This window comes from Vanessa cardui, chromosome 1, assembly GCF_905220365.1.
Source record: "Vanessa cardui chromosome 1, ilVanCard2.1, whole genome shotgun sequence".
Taxonomy (NCBI): domain Eukaryota; kingdom Metazoa; phylum Arthropoda; class Insecta; order Lepidoptera; family Nymphalidae; genus Vanessa; species Vanessa cardui.
The window spans coordinates 3,838,443-3,858,809 of record NC_061123.1 but is presented as its reverse complement, the minus strand read 5'-3'; the positions used below and the strand labels follow the sequence as shown (position 1 = coordinate 3,858,809).

The 20,367-nt window shown below is 30.9% G+C and overlaps 1 protein-coding gene across 4 annotated transcripts in view; it reads right to left on the bottom strand.

Annotated features, from left to right (window-relative positions):
• Positions 1 to 20,367, bottom strand: part of LOC124536186 — a 172,575-nt gene that overhangs the window by 79,299 nt on the left and 72,909 nt on the right. For 2 of the 4 annotated variants that reach the window (XM_047112783.1, XM_047112704.1), the window contains exon 1: positions 7,988 to 8,141. The exons of the other annotated variants lie outside the window; for them this stretch is intronic. In XM_047112783.1, the coding sequence (XP_046968739.1) occupies positions 7,988 to 8,067 (80 nt within the window). In that variant the 5' untranslated portion in view covers positions 8,068 to 8,141. Of the gene's footprint in view, positions 1 to 7,987; positions 8,142 to 20,367 lie in introns of those variants that run through there. 4 annotated transcript variants of the gene reach the window in all.

The window sequence follows — 20,367 nt, the reverse complement described above, 5'->3', positions numbered from 1 at the left end:
AATTAATTTTAATTGACAATGTGACGACGGATGTATGGTAACACTCTTGTTTTAAACAGACATAGCAAAGCTTTTTTATTATTTTTTATACGGGAGGTTTTGTTATGATGTCCAAATTACAGTATTCACATTTTTGACGGCAATTTTCTGAGATTTTCTGAGATTAAATATAATCTTATTGCTACTATGATATCGAACGAGGTATATTTTAATCAATTCCAAATAATGCTCTGTAATACCTGTCTTGTCACCGATTATAATGTACATTTTAACTGGTATATGTGGTAGCACAAAACCATTGTAACGTAATACATGACCCGTTTGTTTAACGTTAAACCCACCGTGTTACGTAAATCAAAGGTCGCAAGCGATGTGGGAGTTGAGACCTTTTTTTAATTATATAGGTTAGATTTCGTTTGCTGTTATACTTAGTTTCCTATTAACAAAGTAAAATGCCTGTATATTTAAAAAAAGTAGTAGAATTATCTTTACTAAATAAACTCCTGTTATCTATTATTGTTGTATCCATAAATAAATATATTTAAATATTATACATAAAATAAATATGCGATGTAATAACAATAATAAAATTTCCCTAATCATTAGTAATAAATAAAGAAAATTTGAATTTTCTTTCTGCTTATATGATACATAGTTAAAATTTTTATAACCTAGTTACTAATAATACGAAATAAAATATTTAAAGATGTATAAAATAGATCAGATTTTGCGTGGGTGTATGTCGGCAAGTGTTACAAAAGTTGTCTAAACTTGAAACCGTCAAAAGTCGCGCGTGAAGCTCCGAGGGATTACATCAAAGTCTGCCATCTGCCTAAACTGAACACTTATTCCGTATCCACGTCAAATCACACCGCTAAACTAGAAAAACTTTTTACTTTTTTAAATGTCATCGCTCGGCTTTTGTTTTAACTTTGTAGGTACGAAAGTTCAATGCAATTACAGATATGATATGCCAAAACAGATATTTAAAATGTATCCAGTTATTTTTTATATGAAACCTCTTTTTAAAAAAATATATGTAATTGTATTTGAATTCCGACGTATGATTAAAAAAGTTGCATCGAAAGCATAGTATGAAAAAAAGCTTTAATAAAATAGAAAGATTTGGCACTAGTTTTAATGTTCTCGTATTTCAAACAGGCATTTTTTTATCAGCTTAGGGCGATGGCATTTGACACGACGCACGTTTCGTAACGGGCCAGTTGTACAAGGAAACCTAGGCGGTTATCTGTTCGCCGCAGTTAAAGTTATGGACAAGTGGTCTTCGAGTTAATTGAAGATGTTTTGTTGTAATATATTAATCGTAGATCAGCATAAAGCTAATCGTATACCGGTTTTACAAGATTTGTTTTTGTATGATTATCATTATTTTGACTCCATATATGCAAACATTTTAACATACGATGAGGTAACTACACATATGATTAATATAAGCTCTGTATGAAGTTATGAATATGTTGGGTACAATGTTGGGTACAATGTTGGCTGAACGGATTTGAATGTAAATTGGCACAGACATTGACTACAGTCAGGAAAAACAAATAGGTTACTTATACTGTTTAACCCTAACTTCTGCGAAGGCCGTAATCCTCCTCACATACGCGAGCGAATCGCTAGCAATAGCTACTCTAACGCATTTGTTAAATCTGTTGAAGATTTTAAATATTTTAAGCAGGATCACGTATGGTCAGATATTATTCATATACTTAGTCGAACGTTGGTTACTCAATAATACTCATTGATTTTATAAATTTACCAGTCGCGTGCTTGATTGAAGACGTGTACAACAACAACAACAACAACAGACTGTAAATTCCCACTGCTGGGCTAAATGCGGGTTGGTGGAATACACATGTGGCAGAATTTATATGAAATTTGTCACATGCAGGTTTCCTCACGATGTTTTCCTTCACCGCTGAGTACGAGATGAATTATAAAGACAAATTAAGCACATGAATAAGCGGTGCTTGCCTGGGTTTGAACCCGCAATCATCGGTTAAGATGCACGCGTTCTAACCATTGGGCCATCTCGACTACTTCTTCTTTCTTCATCACGTGTTCTTCTAGAGGAAATTTGGTTGAATAGTGTGATTGTAAATTTCAATGTATTTCTATGTTAAATGAACCCATCCACTTGAATAATGACATAATGCGATGGTGTGGACCGCTACACTTATCTGCCGTTACGATCAGGTGACATTTCGAGGTTCGCAAATCTTACTTCTGATTGTAAATTCTTTGCACAGCGTCTCAGCTAAGAACCTTTGCTTGTGACCGGGATCTGGGTCAGTTTGTGTGGAATATTTTGGGATTATTTTCCGTAGTTGTTTATTATACCTATACCTACGTATTAAATATTTCTGGTTTTAATTGGTTCTTCTAATACAAATAAAAATGCAGGAAAATATGTTTTCATTTACACAATAAGATTCAATATTATAGACAAGCTTTTATTATCGTTTTTTTTTCTTATAAAAAATCGATATTGCTTTTTATTCAAACGATTTCACACATCGATATTTAAATAATATCGATAGGTATGAATATATACGTAGTATATATTTTAGAGTAACCAATAATGTACAGATTAATTGTCAGATAAAGCTCGTTATGTCAAATATCATGACCTACGCGGTCAAATAGATAATTTGTCTAACAAGTTTTTTTTTTTTTTTAAATACAATACAATGCTATCTTTATCATAATAAGCAGAAGGATTTTCCTGCATGATTTGTATATTTTTAATGGAAATAAAAAATACATTAAACGATTTTGAACAAAAGATAAATTTGATAATACACAAGTCCATCGTCATTATTATTGTGTATCAATACATTTAATTCGAGAGAATACGATTCATCGCTTCATAAATATTGACCTTTGTTTATCATACGGCTAATGATAATGGTTATGGTTTCCTGCGCCAAATGGAATATTTTTTTTCATTCTTACAAGGTGATGATCCTAGAGACTTCAAATATGATTTTTGAACAATCCACAAAAAAGTCTGACGCAATTCGGAGAGGAATATACACAGCATGACTTGGTTCTAGGACTGTCTTGTAAGGAGCCTAATCTTATAGGTGGATTTCACACTCTTGGTACTCAAAGATATTATTATGTAGACTACATATATGTATTTAATTATTATAATGAGGCGTGTTAAGATTAAAGCGGAGTTATCAGACAGTCAGAATTATCGTTATTAAAATATATTTTTTTTAAATGAGAAAAAGTGAAATTAAAAGGTTGTCAATGGCGCCTTGTAATTGAAACCTGCCTTACGTGCAGTGTTGTTAAAATAAAGGTCATATATAATTAAGTAATTCGTGAACGATAATTATCGGTAATAGATTATAATGGTTTAAAAATATTTCAAAGTTGTCTTCTACTTTAAAAGAGATGCAACATTAAAACAATATCCAAATTGTAGCTCAATCGATTGAAAGGAATTAAAAACGATTCAAGATTTGAACCATATATGAACAGGTTAAGATAAATATTTTTTTTAAATAATAACGTAAAGGCACGAACTTGTACGACGAAATAAATAAAAGAAAAAGGGCAAAGATCAACCATAGACCTATTAAAAATGTACAAAAGATTTAACACAAGTGGAACTATACAAGTGGTTGCTCGTTAACAAATTATTAAATTAATTTAGTATTTATACTATGAATTGAAATATATTTTAAATGTAAGTCAAGGTAACGTTTTTCTCAATCGTAATTTGTAAACTGTTACAGAAATATGCACAAAAATTCTATTTATTTCCTCTAACACCGAAACTGGTGTGTTGACCGAACATTTCTCAAGGTAATAAAAAGTCGTAAGTTTCTTGCGACTTTGACGGGAATTAGTTCTGTTACTAAAACGCAGCTCATAAAAAGTGTGACATTTGTAGGGAGATGAAATATTTAATTTTAATTTATACCAATCATAAATATAAAAATACCATTGTAAACGAGAGTGTCTATCTCATGTAGAAGCAGCTTATGTAACGAATCAACTGGCACTTTATATAGTATAAGATTATATTTCAATATAAAACATTAACAAGTAACGTATGTAGAATGTGTATAATACATCATAAAGTGCTATAACTGTAAAGTGCTATAGAAACGAATGTTTAAAAATTCTGCGATTCTGCAGACCAGACCAAGGAAGATTATTTTATAAAAATGTGTCTAACCCGTCACCCCCATTTTACTCCCTCGAGGAGTGAATTTAAAAAAGTAGCCTTTATCCTTCCACGTGATTCAAACTATGTTCATGTATAATTTAATTAAAATCGGTTCAGCGGCTTAAGTTTGAAGAGGTTGCAAACAAGAGTCATTTTCGTATTTATAATATGAGCAGAGTTTATCAGCTCTGTTTTATATATATTTTTTATGTAGCCTTGTATGTAGCCTAACTTGTTACTGAGTATATAATTTAATATTCTCGGCAATATCCTGAGCTAAAAATAATAATGGTTAGTACATGCATAGGTTTCCAATGAACTTAAATGCAATGTTTCAACAAGTGTTGCCAGTTATCTACACATGAGTATGCCTAGAATTCTTTTCCTTATTCTCAAGGCACTAAGGTTCAAAATGTCTATAATATTTTTTCTCGATTGTCTATAAAGTGGCATCTGCCAAAAAAGGTTATAACTGCAGTTAGTATAAAAATTTTAAGCACATATGGACGTGAGAACATACAGATTGTGTACAAGGTTAGATTACTTAGGTCCGATTTAGCTCAAGTTAGTGTCTATTGTTATTTTGTATCTCACATAAATATAATTTAATAAGATTTATTCATTCATATTTTGGTAAAGAATCTAAATATTTTATATCCTTTTTTGGCTTTGCAACGAAGAGTTAATATTGATTCTTTTATTTTAATTTTTAATAAAAAGGCTGTTATTTTCATTTCTGGCTTTGGACTCTGACGTCGTATATTATAAATTAACGTGATATTAAAAGGGCTACTTGTTAGTAACTTCACACTGGCTCTTGAATTATTCACTTCATCTAATATCAGGTACAATTATGTAGATAGTTGCAAAGGGTTAAGATAACAGATTAAAAATGTATATATTTATGGTTTTATTAAATAAAAGTATATTATAATTTAAAAACAATCAAATATAAAGGCGTTGTGTAATAACTGCGGAAATAGAAACCGAATTAATTTCGCATAATATCGGTCACAAAGACTTTCTCCCAAACTTTGCATACACGCATTTAAGAGACGGTGTTTGTCCATTAATTCTGCTAATGTTTGCCTTGCGTAATAGCAGCAAAGGCGTGATTAAAGGCACGAGTTGCCAGTTCAAATTAATTATTTCTTATTTAATTTAATCTGTGTTAAGTGTAGCACGTTTACCGTTTATTATTCTTTTGTACATATGTATGTGAGGTTAGTCCAAAAAGTTTTTATTTGTTTCTTATAACGGAATTTATAAATATTAAAAAAACATGTGCGTTATAATAAAATTCTGTATTCAAACAAAAAACGAGACAGAATAACTTGAAAATACTGACCTTAATGCAAATTATTAAAAAAATAGCGAATAGCCAACAATGTTTTGTGTAATGAAATACGTAATTCCCGCAGAGCTGATAATTGTCAAAAAAGGACAATAAAATATATCCCTTAGTAAGTATGAAAATATAAATGTACCTCCATTGATTATGAGATATTAACGAAAACTAGCTTTTCAAGAACGCGGGTAGTATTTGTCCTCTCCAAATATATCTATCATTTATTTATCATATAAATATATTAAGTAGTATGAGTACATACATTTTGTTGTAAAAGTGTATCAAGGATGCTGTAGCCATCTTTGTATTTAATTAATATTACGATTACTCAGCTACGTCATCCACTACCTTTTACCTTCAGTCATCAGTTACGTAAAGAAAAAAGGTTTAAATAATTATTATTCATGCAAATGATATCTAACAAGTACACGTGTAAAGTAGTAGTTTAAATATGGAATAAGGCACTTGAAATACTTTAAAAGAACTGTAATTTAAATAATAAAAAAAAAATCTACCGTATAGTCATTATCACCGCTTTGATAAAAAGGCTTTAAGCAATATTAAATGTTCCTTACACCACCAATGCGCTACCAATGCACTACCAACCAATAGCTAAGATGTTACAATTATGTCCTTTGTGTTTGATACACTGACTCATATACTTTTCAAACCAGAAGACAATAAAACTAAGTATTCCTTCTTGGCGGTAGAATATCTTATGAGTGAGCGGTATCTACCCTCAAAGCAAGCATCATCAAATAAGCTCTTAAGCATCTTGTCAAAAGAAGAGGATTTCTAAGCTAAAGAGTGGGGCCTTATCGAGCTACTACTTATGAATATTGTCGAAACGGAAAAGCGTCAAAGGGTCGTGTCGATTTGTAAGTCGGGTTCTGACGATCTTGATAACACTATTCAACAATGGAGATCAAACATGTAGATAGAGATAGATAGACATGTCATGAAACTGCCCTCTCGTTTTGTAAGTCAGAAAGTAATTAAATTAATAATGGGACTGTATTGAAAACTATGTTACTTTGTCTAAACTTGTATGCTGTTAATCTTAGCACATATTCAAAACGAATTAACTTGATGTTTGATTCTTTGAAATGTTAGATAATTTTAAGTAATTTGTAGCCAAGGTTTCGATGAAATTTCGAATTAAAAATGATACTAATATCATACAAGCAAAGATCAGTTAAGCTACGTCTTAATATAAAGAAACATTGATTTATCGTTAAATATAAACATTTATTTAACGTTTTTATTGAATAAATAACCGAACGACGTGAATTGACATCGATATATCTTTCTACGAGAATTGAGTATTTTTAGAATCGACGGACAGACATGGACACTTCGAAGATGGATGACTCTCGAGGACAATGAAAACTTACGCGGATTATGTTATTTAAGAATACATTAATATATTGAATATCTGATACTAAATTGCTATGAATTTGAATAGTAATATGTTACGCTACAATTTCCAAAGACTTATGTGTTTCTACAGATCCAAGATATTATTTTAAACAAGCTCATGGACATGTCGCACTATGTTTTTTTATGGTATAGGTTGGCGGACGAGCATATGGGCCACCTGAAGGTAAGTGGTAACCATCACCTATATACAATGACGCTGTAAGAAATATTAATCGTCAATGTGCCACCAACCTTGGGAACTAAGGTGTTATGTCCCTTGTGCCTGTAGTTACACTGGCTCACTCATCCTTCAAATCGGAACACAATAATACTGAGTACTATTATTTGGCGGTAGTATAACTGATGAGTGGGTGTAGCTACCCAGACGGGCTTGCACAAAGCCCATACACCAAGTAAAATATGTGTGCAAGATGTTTTTCAATTTAGATTCACTCTTTAAACCTTTAGTCTCCAACAAAATTAAAGAGAAATCTACAACGTCTCATATTTCCAAAATTAAATAACTTACTATATTAAAATGTATAAAGATTCGAACCCCGGGACTTTCGTATAAACCAATTAACCAACAAGGTAGTCCAAGGCCTGTCAATGATTGAATAAGCTACATAAACTATATTCTACCATGGATACGTTTTCACCTCGAACAATAACAATTCAATTGTCATGTTCAATGTTATGGGCGGATAGCAAATATTGTTATGATCAGTAATTGATCGATCACAAATTTCGTTATTTATAGAACACATTTCTTATATTTCAAAATTTACTTGAAAGCAACTTTACTGCAGATTATAAAGAAATGTTCGTGTATTGCTTTCTCATTATAAAATTTTATACCTGTGTATTATATATGTATATAATATTTGTAATTGATTACTTTTGTGAATAATAAGTAGTTAGAATAGTCGACAATCAAACGTTACTATAAGGCTTATATAAAATACACGAAGCGTAAACGCAGTCGCAAAAAGGCCTTTCACTCGAAATCCACATACCTCGGCGTAGATATAGACGAAGACCTCGATAAGTTCGTCTTGGTCCTGAGCCTGAACAACTTATGGTTGCGTAAATCCATCCTTACAACAACAACAGTTACAACAAAACAACAAAACACCACACACGACCACCCACAATCCGCGACCACTCTTTACTAATGAAATAATTAGAACAACACATCGCAATCTTATTAACATAAAAATTTCAAGTTATAGCCTTAGATCCAGTCATTAGTGGCAAGTACATTGTTAGACGGTTGGGAAATCCCGCTCTAGCCGACGAACAAACTCATACGAGGGAAAGAGAAAGGTGCATTCAAGCTTGCATTGTTGAAACAGACTGTTGTAATTGTGAATGGTCATAGTAATTTTATTAGACGAGTGGATAATCATAAAAGTGAAAAAGGTGTGATATAATCAAACGCATTCGAAACGGTACACAGAATCTTAATGAAATATTGTTAAAATAGCACTCCTAATTGGTTTACGTAATTAATTTTAATTAAAAGTCGACTATATTGATTTCAAATATATTAATTTAAAATTATTTAAATTAAAAAAAAAAACAATATTTATATACATATATTTAGGTACTCTCTGCAAAACGTATTATACGAAATTTTAAATTAAAAAAATAACCATCTATTCTTTCTTTGGTATATGGTTTTGTGTGTGTCAATGATACATCTTACTATTACCATTCGGTCTTCCAGCAAAGTGTTCTAGTATGTTCGTATTCAGGGCCGTATTTAAGGGAGGGCAACCGGGGCAACTGCCCTGGGGCCTCCACATAAGTGGGGGCCACAGTTTTCAGCAAGTTAACAAACATCGAGATATAGTCAAATTATAATAATGTTATTATTTAATATTTTAAAAGTTATAGATACAAATAAATAAATCATAGCTTACTGATTGAAATAAAAAAAGTAATTAATTCATGATAATATAATTATTAGGTTGTTCACGCTTCTGTTTGTCAAGGGCCTCCACTGCTTTGAGGCCCGGGGGCCTCCAGACCTTTAAATCCGGCTCTGTTCGTATTGTAATTATATAATCAGGTACAATAACGCTTAGTCGATCTAAAGTTTGTGTGTGATACCGTTAACGTACGCCGTTTGAATATAAATTGATGTATAGGCTACATTTCGCGCTTGTCCTGCAGAACTAACTGTTTGTGATCGCTTGGCAATGCATTTAATTTGTAACGAGTTATAAATATTAAAATATAGGTATGCTTTTTATATACTCACAATGACACTTGAGTACCATGCAAATTTTTAAAATCGATAAATAATTTCAAAAGTGAACATTAAATGTACATCGACAAATAAGTAAAATTTTAATTAATGTATAGATAAGAACTGGCGGTCTTGAATATGACGTTCAAATTAATGAAGTATTCCAATGAATCATCATAATGAGTTGTCAAAATTTTAATATTTGAGTGTGAAGAGTGTTTAAATACTAGTTTGTCTAAATAGCGTGATCTCGCTCTCGCGGTTTCGTCTTGCTCTATCGTGATCCCCTGACTTTGATCTCAGGTATCATTTGAAGTTATTGTCAGTGAAGCTCAACACTGAATCATGAAATTTCAGATATTGATAACAATAATTATAAGACGTATCAACATCATTCGAATTTTGATAATTTTACAGATAATTTCAGAGTGATGTATTTAGTCCATAAAGCAAATAAACAATTGAATAATGAGATCTTTACATTAGTCAGTAAAATCCTAGTAGGAAGAATGTTTGTGTTGTCATAGTATAATAGGGTATTTATAAATTACAATTATATATGACATGTCTTTGAGTAACGTGGAAAAACTTTTCAAGCATAAGGGACTTTGATGGAGTTGACTAATGGTGATGAGTGAACATAGAGTTATTTACGTCGGCTGCTCGGTATGTTAGATATTGCTAGAAGTATTCGTGTTTATGCCAAGCTTGATGAGATTTTATATTACGGAATAATGACTCTTAGTGCTTTGGATTAAGAAACGTAATTAACTGTATATTATGTGGCTAGTCACACGCACTCTACAATGGACATATTGCATTACTGGCCTGGGAAAATCGTGCAATTATTATAGGGTTCAGGTTTTATATTAGTATTATGTATAATGTAAACAGATGAGCAAGAATTTAACCCAAACTAGCTGATCCGACAGAGGTTTTCTTGACTTCATTATAAATATTAAATTCGAACTATATATAAAAAAAATAAAACATATATAAAGTTTTATGAAAACTTCCAACTTTTGAGTTCATTTGCTTAATTTTTCCTTCTGTAAATACTAAATACCCTGTACAAAGTACAACAAAAATTAAAAACAAAGTTATATGAAATACAACAATAATATAAAATCGTTTTCAAATTCTGACGTGATCAAGGGATTAATTTTTAGTATATTATAAACATATAAACTCTACTGAATATAATCATGAAATCAAGCAATTTACGTACCTAATATGTTAAAAGACCGCAAAACCAGTTCATATAATTTATCCATGATTAGCTGTGAGGTTACCTGCCTAGGTCGAAGTTAGGTAGGCCAAATGACCTAATGGACTTAAATTATACACCTCGCTGATACCCAAAACTTTTTTAGACGAGATAAAATTCGATCTCAATGACCTTCCTTAAAATATACAATATAAAAATCAATAGCTTATTTTGTCCGAGTATCTTGTAATTAGCTATGGTCTGCTTCCAATAGGTATGTATCCATACAACCTATAATTTAAGAACAAGAAATTAAAAAACTACATCTAACTAAGCAAGATAATGTCTGGTATTGAGTAAATTTTTGATAAATACGAACGTTATTTTCTTCAAAATATTTTAATCAAACAAACAATTGAAAATGATTTTCGTATTAACGTCTACAGTTATTACTTAAACGCTTAATATAAAAATAGCCCTTGCTTAACAGGTTAAAGAATTAAAACATTGCATGTTCAAACGTTGTAATCAAATTCGGCCTTGAAGTTTTACTCCCATCGAGCCCAGAACAATTTACTTCAAAAATGTATATTAATATTATACGACCAAGGAGGTTTTTTAACCCGTTTAATCATTGGTAATACCAGTCGGATATTTCGTATTCGATAGCCCAGTTCTTAGGAAAGGTGTAATCTATTTTAAATTACGAAAGCGCCCATTTTAATGCAACAGGTATACAACGGATGAATTTAAAGGAATCAGGAAGGATAAATAAATAAATATAATAAATATGAGACAACATTACATACTTTACTCTGATCCCAATGTAAGTAGCTGATGCACTTGTGTTATGGAAATCAGAAGTAACAACGGTATCACAAACACCCAGACCCAAGACAACATAGAAAACTAATGGTAATCTACATAGACTCGGCCGGGAATCGAACCCGGAACCTCAGAGTGGCGTACCCATGAAAACCGATGTACACACCACTCGACCATGGAGATCGTCAGAAGGATAATATTATTAAATTTGATATTGTCCTTATATTACGCAGTCAATAACAGTCAACGGATTCGCTAAATAGATAAACATAAAGACAAACAAAACGCGTTAATAACAATGTGTTCGCGTGACCGGTGATACGATCGGCCGCCCACTTTCCCCCGATAACAACAATTAACCCTGAATTAAGACTCATTAAGTTTAAATCGATCGTTTAGATCAAATTAATGGGAGTTTAAAATGTTGAGGCGTTGTTAAGATGGAACTCTGTCAATCTCTATTGGAGATTGATAAAGATGTCGGATTCTGTTTAAGTGGAACCCGATGTAATTTATTTGAAGTAGTCAAACGTTTTGTTGTCGTTTTATGCACTTTGTATCAAGATATAGTCAATCAATGTCCTCGTGATATGTCTAAATAGGTTCGTGAATTTAATTTTCTCTGATTTAAGGTCATTTTATTTTGTGATACGTTATGCGACCACAACATTCGTTCATTTATTTTAAGTCATAGATAACAAGATATCGTCTCTAAATTAGACGTTAATATGTGGAAAAATTACCTCCAGTAAAACAATAATTTGCATTTATCATTAAGAAAATAGATTTATTAGTACTTTTGTGTTTAATGCTATAGTTGACAGTAATAGCTATTATATTATGACCAAGTATTTTATTAGCATTTTGAAAGTAGCCATTAATCTAATAGCATTTCTCTATTGAATTGCAATTCCCACTTTCACGGAGAAAATTCAACCAGCGCTACTGTCACCGGCAATAAGACAAAATAAAATATTATTGATTGTATTTAAAATTCATGCAATCTTAAAAAAGGTTTTAATGTAAGCATTATGTTTTTAAAAATCATACAAAAATAAGCTATTGTATAGTCAAGTTTGTGCATTGTACAATAAATAGACAAAAAACTAAACTCTAGATTGTTAACACGCACGTTGATACTTCGTACCTTTATTATGTCGCCTATTCAAATCAATATGAAATAAAAAACGATTCGAAACCTTTTAAACGTCCGTGGGTTTAACATTCACTTCCATTCCGATAGTGAGTATTGAGATAAAAATATCTTATAGGATATCCCTCCACCGAATATATCTGCAACTAGCACGAGTTAATGCTAGCTATGCTATGCTATTATGACACCAGTGCATAAAATAAAAAATCCATGATTTTTTATATTTAATTTAATATTTAAAAAAATATAATATTGTGTCAATGTTTTATAAAACAGATTTCATTGTATACTTAATAAAAATAATGGCCTATATAATATACTGCTGGGCAATGGCTAGCTCTATCTTAAATAGAAGAAGATAGTTAATAGGTGGATACACGTCTAAAATACTTTAAATTATATAATTGTTGTTTGTTTTTATATTTTTACTCGGCACAAAGTTCCAGAAAAAAGATAATCATTTAAAATTGTATACCACATAAATAGAACGTATAGCTTAATCTCGCGCAGTAGATTGATAAATTCACTGGAGGTTTATCTTTACTTCGGTGTGTATAAAAGAACTAAAGAAGCGTAGTATCTGACGCGTGCCTTGAACACGCGCCTACAATCTGTAAGATCTAGCAATACAAAGAAATGAAGTCAGTGGAACGTCTGTCCGCGGATGCAGATGAATATTTTTGTTTCTGTATTCATATATTATGCATAAGGTTTATCGGACATATTTTTTATTTTTAAACCTTAAATAACAATTTTATTTGTTTCAAATTTAAAACTGTATAATTTATATTGAACGTATCTACGAATAAATGAATGACAAAAAGATTTTAATCAGGTGATTGTATTTAAAATTCGATCGGTTCTTAATTACAAAGATAATATGTTTAAGTCATTAATTATAACACGGATATGTCACTCTCATTTTGACATTTACGAACACATTCAACATTTCATTACGTCATCAATCGATCGAATATTGTAAATAAATTATGCGACTAAATTAAAAATACACCAATAAAGTTCATATTATATGACATTGAATTAGTTCATATTATTAACATCTAATTTCCTAAATTATAATGAAAATTAATGTGTTCATAATAATATTATAATAATTTATTTTATTGACTTATCTTAATAATGTCTTAACATAATAATAATATTTTCACGTATTTAATACAAAATCTTAGAATATTCGTGTGCCTCTTGGTCAGATCGTCTGATTCCACTTCTAATACTAATAAACGCAGCTTAATTTTTAACGTTTGTTTAATCACTGAACTGTACTTGTTTTATTATTTCAAATGTCCAATTATTTTTTCTAAAAAGAGAGAAATTAATGTGTGAGTAATGTAATAATAAATTGACTTGGTGGTAAGGCTTAGTGCAAGCCCCTCAGGATAAGTACCACCACTCATTAGATATTCTATGGCCATCAACAGTACTCAGTATTATTGTGAGCCACTTTGAAGGGTGAATGAGCCAGTGTAACTACAGGCACAAGAGACATAACATCTTTGTTACCAAGTTTGGTGGCGCATTGGTGATGTAAGGAATAGTAAATATTTATAAAATCGTCATTGTCTATGGACGGCGGTAACTACTTGCCATCTATTGGCGCATATGCATATCTGCCAAATTGTGCCAAAAAATAAAATAAAAACATATCAGTGTGTCTTTGTAAAGTTGAAAATAAACATATCTAAATCTAGCAAAAAAGTAAATTATCTAGACTAATGTTATAAATGCATAAGTAACTCTGCCAGTCAGACTGTCTATCTATTTCTGATTCAAGGCCAGTCAATTGAACAGAAAGTTATGTAATTTGGTATGAAGCAAACTCGAACTTCAAGAGAGATAGACTACATTTTAACCCCAATATACTGAAAGGAAAGCAAAATCATCAATCGCAGACGATAACTATTATTAAAAGCAATTATAGATACAACCATATAGTGACGCGTATTAATAAAAGAACATTCTAGAAATAAATAACGTTAGCTATGGATGCCATTTTACACACATTATACATCAATTTCTCTTGATTAGTATTCAGAATCGTCAATCAATGGTTCTATTTCATGCCCATCACGTCACAGACGCAGTGAGGCTACGTCATTTAATATATGCGAAGAATTAGGTAACAATTATAATTAGATTTCCATATTTGATTTATCCAAAAAATATTTAAGAATTTTATTATAAAATTTTTAGTTAATTATAGTTATTTACTATAAAAAAATCTAAACAGAATATGTAGAGAATACTTCGGAAAGTGTTGGTCAAATTCCATATTTCTTTTTTTTTATACATGTATAAAATATGACACACAAAAGCCGTAGCCTGCAGAGTCAAAAATAGTTGAATCGATTTTTATCGCTATATATGTGGAGTAATACTTCGTTTTTGTACTTGAGACATACATTATCCTAATAAGATGATACAAATATTTAAATGATAAGCAAGATCTTTTGTATTATTCAACGATTTTAAGGCATTTTACTTAAGCATTTTTATTTTGAGCAACCTTTTGCATATAAGATTGATGGATTTGTATATCGAATACATACAATGCGCTGTCAAGGGTCTGACTTTACAAATTTTATGAATAAAAACGATGACATTTGCTTATTGATGTCGGTAGCGATAATTTTTTACTTGCAAAATCATTCCGAGCATGTGCGAAGGCATTCTCAGCGGATTATAAATGCGGAGGAACCAAACAAGCCTGCCTTATTTAAATAAACAAATTGAAAATTTTTTTAACGCCTATAGTGGCCACGTTACAGTAAGTACTTACAGCCCAGACAATATAAGTGGAAACTGCTACTTACTCATAAAATTATGTTAACTGAGTTACAAGTAACCCAGTTGAATTTCAATACCTCACCACAGTGAATTTCAATACCGCAATCCAAATGATACATACCTGGAACAAATAACATAAATATTAATACACGCACATATATATGTACATACAGTAAAACAGAATGATTTTTTTATCATCGTTATGTACAACTATAAAGGATGTTATTGTCTTATTTACTCGATGTTATAATCGCAAAAACGATACTTCTTTATATAAAATCTTCATTACAAGGCAATAGTAAAAAAAAGTATTGCGGTATAAAACACAATCACGAATGAAGTCGTGGACCAAAAAAAGTTATAAATGAGTTTCTAATCAAAACGTAGTATGATAAATATAATCGATATGATCAATAAATCATTATGCAACGATGCACAGCATAGGAAATGTATGCACACAAATCGATTACAACTTTCACCGTAACATCACGCTTGATTTCACAGCAATATTATACGATCGATTGAAAATACACAACTAATCACATGTCTTACAATATTAATAAAGGATCACTTTAAACTAGGCAGATAATACCGTTTTGTTATCTAGTTGAATTGACGCCCGTCTCCCGCACGTCACGCATAAGTAAAAATGATTTATTGAGCGTTTTATCAAACTGTAATAGGTTCTGAGATAAAACAGGAATGGTTTCGATTTCATTGTATTGTATTGATACATTTGTATATTGAATTAATACATCTTATTTTGTTGAATACGATTGTGTTTAGAAAGTATGTATCCTACTTCCGCTTGGAAATTAAATAAAAAAAAGTCTCAAAGATTCAACTATATTATACTATCTGAATCATACTATCAACACAATAGAATCGATATCTATAGAAACACTGTCACGGAATACCATGACTGGACTTCAGTTCCGGTAACTGTGTTCTCGTTTCCGGTAATAGCTTGTCTCTTAGTACAATTACAAATACAAAGTGTATCAAATAACTCAATTATATTTTACTTTTTAGATTCAGAAGTTATTTTTAGTAGATACTTTTCCTTGTTGTTTTTTTTTTTATTGTAACACCTTATTCATGCCTCAGTTCTGTCACCAACAGCCTAATAATATACTGTCGATCGGTTTACATTTTAACAAAGAACTTGTCAGTAAGATATTATACTCGTTCACTATTTGTTGCGTATCGTATTATGACCGCAGGTGACTTTTGACTAATCATTTTATAAAATTCTTTATAGTTACATCATAATTTATTGATATATCTTCCGATAAAGTCGCCGCGCTATAACTATTACTCAAACAGACCAATTTAAATCGAGTCGAGATAAGTCAAAAATAATATCGATTAATGTATTAAATATTACGTTGAAAAAAAAGTAGCAAAATAAATTAAACTATAATACGACACGTTTTAAAATTTTATTTAGTGTTGTATGTTTAATTATTCAGTTCAAATTGTCGTCTGTATGTATGTATGTATAATGTACCAATCTTAGAGTTGCTTTTATTTTCTGAATCATTGTAATATCATTAAAAGTAAAGTTTTATAATATATTAATTGCTCCAAAATAATAATTTAACGCCCTTAATTATGGGCGCTAATATCAAATAAAAATAAATCAATGTATACTTGATTCAAGATAACACCGGTTTTCATTATGGATTCGAATCAGAAGAACTGTCAAGAAAATCATTAGTTTTCCCATAAATTAACTGTATAGCTATTTGAATACATAAAATATTTGCAAAAATGTAACTAGTAAACAAAAGTTTTGAAGACTAGACCTAAAAATATCTCCAAATTAAAGAAAAACGTACGAATAGCGACACAAAGAGCAAACTTTTTTCATCTATTTTTTAATTCTACGGGTGCTCTCCTTTGCGAAAAAGCGAGAAACTGTTATTTTTCGTTGTTAATTGTATTATTTTTTATGAAAGCTCTACATACAAATAAAACTGTCACTCGAGAATTTAGGTTATACCGTTATAAAATAAATGCGAGATTTTAAAACCTATTTTGTTACACATTTTAAGAAAGCGCTTAAAAATATTAAACTTAATTTAATTTAGTTGGAAATAATTAAAGCTTAAAACTGTCGTAATGCCCTTACTAAATACGCCTTCTTAACTATATTTGGCTCAAGGTCGATTAACTGACCGTATCTTTTATGTTCCACTGCCTGTCACACGGAATAGTTGAATTTATAATTTTTAAACTTTCAACTGAATAAAAGCGATTCCTTTGTTTGAAAGTCTGTTAATAAGAGATTTTAGTTAATTAATTTGCTCATTTTCAAAACTAAACAAAATGACTCACTGTCACGTGTTTTCTACGTGCTTGATGACGGAAGGTCACGAGTTCAAATCCGGGTTAGCCTGTTTTAAGTTTTGCATATTATTAGTTTATAATTTTATTTCATCTCTGCCCGTGTATTGATTAAGGAACATATGTATTCACATAACAATACAAAATATATATATTTAATTTGACTTACGCCTACTTCCTATGTCATATATTTAAGACCTTTTATTTATATTATATAAATACATAGCAAACTTTAAATATTTTCGTCAGTTACTTGTACGGGACAAAGTGTTTCGTAATAAATTCGCCACGAAAGTGCACAGTGGGAACATTCCGTGTGGAAACTGATGTCGTGACGGACGGTGACACTTTTGTAATATTTTGTCGGTTATTAGTTCATGAGGTCGGCGCCGAGTACACTGTGCGCTTGGCTACATTAAATGGCTCAGTTTATTTCCTTACTTCATTTAAATTTTGTTAAATACGCATTGAAATTTTACCCACAATTGTAAATATTGTAATGAATGCCCAATGCTTTCCTAATATTTGTGCGAAAAACAAACTTTTATTTAATTGTAATTGTCAACTTTTTTCGAATTGTATTGTAGTTTTGCACACATTAATCGTTAGTTGTTATACAATCTAATGCAAGGTATATAAAGCCTGTTATATAGATGATATATATGAGGGAATTCAGTAGTCGTTGACCATACCGGACATAAAAATAGTTTACATTTTCGCTCGTGTTTTAGGGTGTTAGTTGTCATGTGTTAAGCAAAAAAGTAGTCTATGTCCTTACTTGGAGCTTAAGTTAGCTTCATATTGAATTTCATCAAATTCGCTTCAGTTTTGGTTGTGAAAGAGCAACAGATAGACAGACAGACAGAGTTAATTTCACATTTATAATATAGATATAGATTTATATTTTGATGACATTTGACATACACGTACTTCAGTCACGTTTCCAGCTAATATTTATAAATTATTATATAACGTACATTGTTTTACAAGGAAATCGTTCCGCGGCGTGCTTAGAAGAAGCACGCTACAGCCAGAGGTATGAATCTCTCCGCATTTCTCTTGCTTTCAACTACGGTTGAATAACCTCGATTATCGCATTAAGTAATTACGTCAAATACCACAATGTATGTTGTAGAGAAAAATGACCTTGTGTTGATGAGTTTCACTGTTTTTCTTACTGCAATTTAAATGAGAAAGTTCATGGTGATTTAGTAGCTCTATAATTTATTTATTTATTTATTTAAACTTTATTGCACAACTATTTAACAAAAAATAAATTGAGCAAAAGGCGGGCTTAAAGCTATATAGCCTTATCTACCAGCCAACCTTAGCACATGCAAGAAAGAGCGTACAGTAGATGCATAAAGCCATCCTTATATTGAATTACATTACAAACATATATATACACATATATATATATAAACATACATACACTTACATAAATATATATATTATAAATATATACATATAACATACAGTTAATAATATACTAATGATAAAGTAACAAAAGGTTATCAACAACAAAATGAATAAACTATCATGTAAGTGAAGTATTGATATTAATATCATTTAAGTAAAGCATTGAAAATAGCCTGTAGTGCACCTTTTGGACAAAGACTTCTTTTCCTCTTAATTAGACGTTCGAAGTCCCTTACGCTACTCCAATTTGGGTAATTTGGGTTCAGACTTCATTTGACCCATTTACGTTTCCTTTCTACCGACCACGAAGAGTCAAAGTCAACTATTAAAATATTTATTCAATTTAGAAGCGTTACAGTTGCTTATTGATGGTCAAAAAACCTCAAACCTGTGAACAATTGGCCGAAGAAAATTAGCAGAAATATTTTTATATCCTATTTTACAATATTTATTTTTTTATTATAATAATCAAAATTACATTTTTATTATCTATATGAAATAACGTACTAGCGATTATCTATAGAGATGGAAGACATGGTTTCTATACTATATTCTATAACAAAAATTATTGCAGTGGTCATATTAGCTTTTTACTTAAAAATCCTTTTTTAGTACTGACATCAATTCAATTTATAGATTCTAAACAAGTCACAGGCAAACAATGAATAAAACAATTGACATATGTTAAGAGTGAAAACAAGAACACTTAGACTGGGTGAAGTCAATTAAAACGGTTAATTGTTATGGTTCTAACGTAGCAGTACCGCAGCGATCTTACAAATAATTACCATAGACTAAAAGCGATAGTCTGTTCATGCTCCTATATATTTTATTGTTTCAAAGTGTAATTTATTTACTGACGAATTGTGCAGGCAGCAGAGATGGCCTAGTGTTTAGAACGCGTGCATCTAAACCGATGATTGCGGGTTCAAACCCAGGTAACCACCACATATATATGTGCTTAATTTATGTTTATAATTCATCTCGTGCTCGGCGGTGAAAGAAAACATCGTGAGGAAATCTGCATGTGTCTAATTTCATTTGAATTCTGCCACATGTGCATTCCACCAACCCGCATTGGAACAGCGTGGTGGAATATGTTCCAAACCCTCTCCTTAATGGAAGAGGAGGCCTTATCTCAGTAGTGACAAATTTACAGGCTGTTACTTTACTTTTTACGAATAGTGCGGTGTTTAAGAATAATGAGTAGAAATGAAATTATTAAAATTAATAATTAATTCAAAAATAGATGATCATTTTATAATGTATCATGTTTATAAGATGTTTTTTGTTACGTGGCTAAGGTTATCTTTAGCAAAGATTAACCATAATGTATTGTGGCCGAGATAGAAGAGATTAGAAAGTTTATTTTATGGCTTTT